This window comes from Palaemon carinicauda, chromosome 6, assembly GCF_036898095.1.
Source record: "Palaemon carinicauda isolate YSFRI2023 chromosome 6, ASM3689809v2, whole genome shotgun sequence".
NCBI lineage: Eukaryota > Metazoa > Arthropoda > Malacostraca > Decapoda > Palaemonidae > Palaemon > Palaemon carinicauda.
The window spans coordinates 45833434-45838374 of record NC_090730.1 but is presented as its reverse complement, the minus strand read 5'-3'; the positions used below and the strand labels follow the sequence as shown (position 1 = coordinate 45838374).

Here is a 4941-nt window from a genome sequence, read left to right as displayed (position 1 = left end):
TCAGGAAGACCTGGTCTAACATCAATACTCTGCTTGGCCGTGGTGTAAAGGAATCTTTCCGGGCGGTGATGGCGGAGCATGGGACAGTTATTGAGGGTCCACAAATAGAAAATTCTTTCAATAATTTTTTTCATGAATACTGTTTCACGTCTTACTGAGAATCTGCTCCATGATATAAATCTTACATGTTTTGATAATATTTGTCGAATTGACCACACATTCTTCTTGGCTCCAACAGATGAGGGCGAGGTCTGTACAATATTGCGATCAATGCCAATTACGGGAAACAGTCTAAACTATATAAAGCCCAGTCTACTCCTATTAGTTTGTGATACTGTTGGACCTATTATTGCGTATAATATGAGCATTGCTCAAGGCTTGTACCCTGAACTCCTTAAGGTTGGTCGGGATATCGCAGTGTTTAATTCAGGTGATGTTACAAAAATGAGTAACTTTAGACCCATTATAACTCTAACTACTATAACTCATTCAAGGATGGTCAAATTCATTGATCATTTTAATGTACTCTCGAACCTTCAGTTCGGTTTTAAAAAACCATGCAGCACTACTACTGTCATCTTTAAGGTTATAATCAATATTTTACCCTCTTTTAACCAGAAGTCATACACGATAGCACTTTTTTTGGATCTTAAGAAGGCTTTCGATACTGTGGATAGGAATGTCCTCCTCCATAAGTTATAAATTAGAGGATTTAAAGGTGTGGTCAACTCCTTCCTCCTGTCATACTTGAGTAACCGAAAGCAGGATGTTTGTATTGATGGCCATGTGTCTGATATTGGACCTATAAATTTTGGAGTACCACAGGGTTCAGTTTAATTACCTCTTCTATTCATTTTTTTTTTTCCATTAACGATATTGTAGACATAAAGATTGCAAAGAAAGTTCTATTTGCAGATGATGCTGTTTTATATATCAGAGAAAAATCACTTCAATTTTGCATTATCAAAATAAATATATTGATTGCTGAATTCACAAATTGGCTCCAGAATAATAGACTAATTCCTAATGTTGAAAAAGTCAAATTGATGTTGTTCACACAAAAACATGATGAAAGCTTGCCTGGCATGTATTTTAACGGGACTAAACTTGAGTGGGTCTCCAGAGTCAGGTACTTGGGCATCGTTATAGATGATAAGTTAAGTTTTACTTTGCAACCAGCTGTAGTTTCTAGGAAATTAAGCAAAATAAAAGGTGTTTTTTTATACACTCTCCTCATTTGTGCCTCAGTCTGCTCTTTTGACCATGCATTACTCCTTGGTGTACCCTATAATAATACAAAATGTTATCATTTGGGGTGGTGTTCCTGAGGTAAAACTCCATAATCTTAAAATCTCTCTCAATAAAATACTAAGGAACACTCTAAAGGTTAAGCATGACGAGAATAATGTATCTTTCATGAGAACTGATGACATGTACAAAAGGTTAAATTTAATGAAATTTGATTATGTATAAAAAATATCTCCTTTTGAAACTTATTCTCGATTTTTCTATAGAGAGTCTGAACTTTTCAGTGAGTGTTATTTCCCATTGTTGCCTTCGGCTGCCTACACACGGAGCGTTTTTTCGACGACCGTCTTTTATGACGATCGTCAAAAACGACGATCAGTTTTAGCTAACTGTGCTAGCAGACGGTGTCCTACACACGAGGCGTCAAGAAGACGACCGTCATTTTGACGCTGAAGCGTCGGGCGTCATCCTGCTAAAGTTCAGTCGTTATTTGCACTGCTCTGCAAGTGGCAGGTGTGTATTTGCTACAGATGGAGCGTCTCGTTGTGATTTTGTACTCGTTCGTTTTTGTTATCATAGGACTTATGTTTTTATTTAGTGAAATATAGATCAAATTGCTGAAAAATTTATGTGTAGAGACAATATAGAAGTGAATATTATTATCAGTGTCTCTATTTATATTAGGCCTAATGACGCATGCTGTTTTCAGATTTGTATCCTATTTCTTGCAGGTAAGCTTGATTATGGCTGACGAACTAGATTACGAATTGTTTATTGATTTAGTAGAAGAGAGAGTCTGTATCTGGGATCTGAGTAATGATGATTATAAGGACAAACAAAAGAGGGCAAAAGCATGGGCGGAAATTGGAGAACTTATGTCAGAAAATTTCAAGGACCAAAGTGAGAAGGAAAAAAATGAAATATGTAAGTAAACATACTTTATTTGGTGAATTTACAAGTTTGTATTAGTACATTTGTTTACATTTTCTCATATTGCCATGGGAGAGCACCCTCTTCAGTGACAAAATAAGAAGCAAATGAGTCCCTTATTTTATTGGCATTTCTCCCACCCTGAACATTTTCAGCTGATAGTATATTCCCCAATCCTGTTTTATCATTGGGATTGTTTGCACTGTCATGATATCGGTGTCCGTCACGCTTTCGTACGAAATTATGCAGTATGCAACAAGCTCTGGTTATAATTTCCGCTAACTCTACAGATACATTCAAAGGTCTGTGAAATATCCTCCATTTATTAGCTAATATGCCGAATGTACATTCAATGTAACGTCTTGCCCTGCATAAGCGATAGTTGAATATCTTCTTTATCTCAGTTAGCTGATTTCCTGAATAGGGCCGCAGTATTTGCTGTGATAGCGAGAACGCTTCGTCTGCAACGAAAACATAAGGGATTTGTCCCCGCTGATCTTCTACTGTTGCAGATTCAGGAATGTTGAGATTATTGCTTTCAAGTAACTGATAGAAATCAGAATTTTTGAAAATGTTAGAGTCACTTTCTTTACCGTACGATCCTACATCAATATAAGTAAAACAATAATCTGCATCACATACAGCAAGCAAAACTAATGAGAAAAAAAATTTTATAGTTGTAATATAGACTTCCTGAATCTGATGGCTTTATAATTCTAATATGCTTTCCATCAACCGCCCCTAGGCAATTGGGGAAATGAGCATTTTTTTCGAAATCGGTGCAAATCCGAAGCCAATTTTCTTGTGATGGTTTAGGCATACATTCATTCAAAAGAACGTTCCAAATCTGACTGCATACTTCTTTTATAATGCTCTGTACTGTGCTGTACCCAATTTTATGCGAGTAGTGTAGATCAGCCATCGAGCATCCACTTCCAAGGTACCTAAAAAAAAGAAATGAGCATTGAAGAAACAGGTTCATATCAGTGGGGTGCAGAGGTCTTGTCATGCCTGGGGCCAACTGGCTAGTTCATGCCCCCCCCCCCCCCTTCCAAAAATAAATATATAAGAATGGTTACTGACAATAATACAAAACAGATGGAAACAAAATAGAAACTTTATATATATATATATATATATATATATGTATATATATATAGCCTACATCATTTTTGACCAACTCAAAATTTACATTGGGGGTGACCCCCACCCCATGGAACCATCCCTGGTCTTCTAACACTGAAATAAATAAAACATACTTTTTATCAAAAAGAAACATGTAGATTACATAAAATTGAGTTAGTCTACTGATTAGAACATAAAATAACAACTCTGACTAACCATTATACAAAATAAACATAATATTTCACTTTTTTTTTTTTTTTGCTAACGAATTTTCAAAAATAATTGCACAATTAATTGAATTTATCTTTCCATTGATTGGATGCCCCCCTCAGCTGGATGCCCGGGGCCGTCGCCCCCCCCCCTCTCTCTCTCTCTCTGCACGCCACTGGTTCATTTTCATGAAATCAATCATAGTTCAACTTTTGATAACTGAATTTCTAATTATTTTTCTCTTTTCAGGCCGAAACCTTCAAGCTAAATGGAAATCCATCAGGGATAGATACGCCAGGACCAGAAAAGAGTGTCCCTCTGGGTCAGGGAAGAAAGCCAAAAAGTCTTATGTATATGAAGAGAGGTTATCTTTTCTATCCAAAATTTATGAAAGTAGGGCAACATCTAGCTCCTTAATCCAGGAAAGGTCAGAAATAGATCCAACTAACGAAGCCTGCAACATCCAAGCTTATGTACCAAAAGAAGGCAATGCTAGGCCCAAGAAAAATAAAAGAGATCTAGTCGAAGATAAACTTATAGGTTTCATAGATGCCAGCAAGAACAAATCTAGTAATGATTTTGTAAAATTTTGTGAGTCTCTCTACCCCAATATGACTGATTTCACTGAGGCAGAGATTTTTGAAGTAAAATCAGACATACTGTATTCGATTCGAAAAATCAAAGAGAGAAAAATGCGCGAACGTGACATAGCAAGTCGTCAATCAACTGCTTCAGGACACATTACGATGTGTGCATCACAAAACTTGATCCCTTGCAATATTGTACAAACTACTCAATCACAAACAGTGCAAGCTACTACTCATACTGTGGCGCCGGGACCAGCGTCACCTGTTGATTCATTTCTTTCTGAATCCTCAGAATTTATGGATGTCATGCACTACCAGAATCTCTAGTTTTTGTTTCATTTTGTTATTCAAGTTCAAGTATTTCGATGAACCTAAACATTGTAAAATTTTCTTACATTTTATTTTTCAAGTAAATGGATAGGCCTATTGTTAAACGTATGCTTCGGCGTATTTTTGGTAATGTTTATCTTAGGTAAATGAATATTAGAGAACTTATGCATTGCCGTACTTTGATTGCATTTTGTTTTTCAAGTAAATAGATAATGGTTAACACATGCTTTGTTTTCTTACCTTAAAGTTATTCCCAGTCTTTTACTAGGTTTTATTGCTTGTCTCGTATTGGTGTCCTCTTTTTCCACCGATGATTGTAGGTGACTCAGCAGTTCATCAAACGAATCTTTGGACATTCGGAAATAGTTGAAAAACTTATTTTCATCATTTCTAAGTTCAGCAAATAAATTGGGGAAATATCTGGTTTTAACAGCTAGCAATGGGTGTATCCACATTCTCCTCTTCTTTCTCTTGTAGAGTGTTCTGTATGCTGAGTATGCAATCAAAACAT

At 36.3% G+C, this 4941-nt stretch overlaps 1 protein-coding gene across 2 annotated transcripts; it reads left to right on the top strand.

The window, feature by feature from the left end:
- Nucleotides 1-1576: 1576 nt before the first annotated feature.
- LOC137642076 (uncharacterized) lies at nt 1577-4654 on the top strand. Of its 2 annotated transcripts, XM_068374631.1 has the most exons (3): nt 1577-1761; nt 1980-2172; nt 3763-4654. In XM_068374631.1, the coding sequence occupies exons 2-3, from the start codon at nt 1992-1994 to the stop codon at nt 4425-4427; spliced, it is 846 nt and encodes a 281-aa protein (XP_068230732.1). In that variant the 5' UTR covers nt 1577-1761; nt 1980-1991; the 3' UTR covers nt 4428-4654. The 2 variants fall into 2 exon arrangements, with proteins under 2 accessions (XP_068230732.1, XP_068230731.1); XM_068374630.1 differs by having other exon boundaries at nt 1577-2172.
- The last annotated feature ends 287 nt before the right edge of the window (nt 4655-4941 follow it).

Coding starts and splice junctions, on each gene's coding strand:
- LOC137642076 (XM_068374630.1), top strand. CDS start 1,938: ATGACGCATGCTGTTTTCAGATTTGTATCCTATTTCTTGCAGGTAAGC. Junction 2,173..3,762: donor GAAGGAAAAAAATGAAATAT/GTAAGTAAACAT, acceptor TTCTCTTTTCAG/GCCGAAACCTTCAAGCTAAA.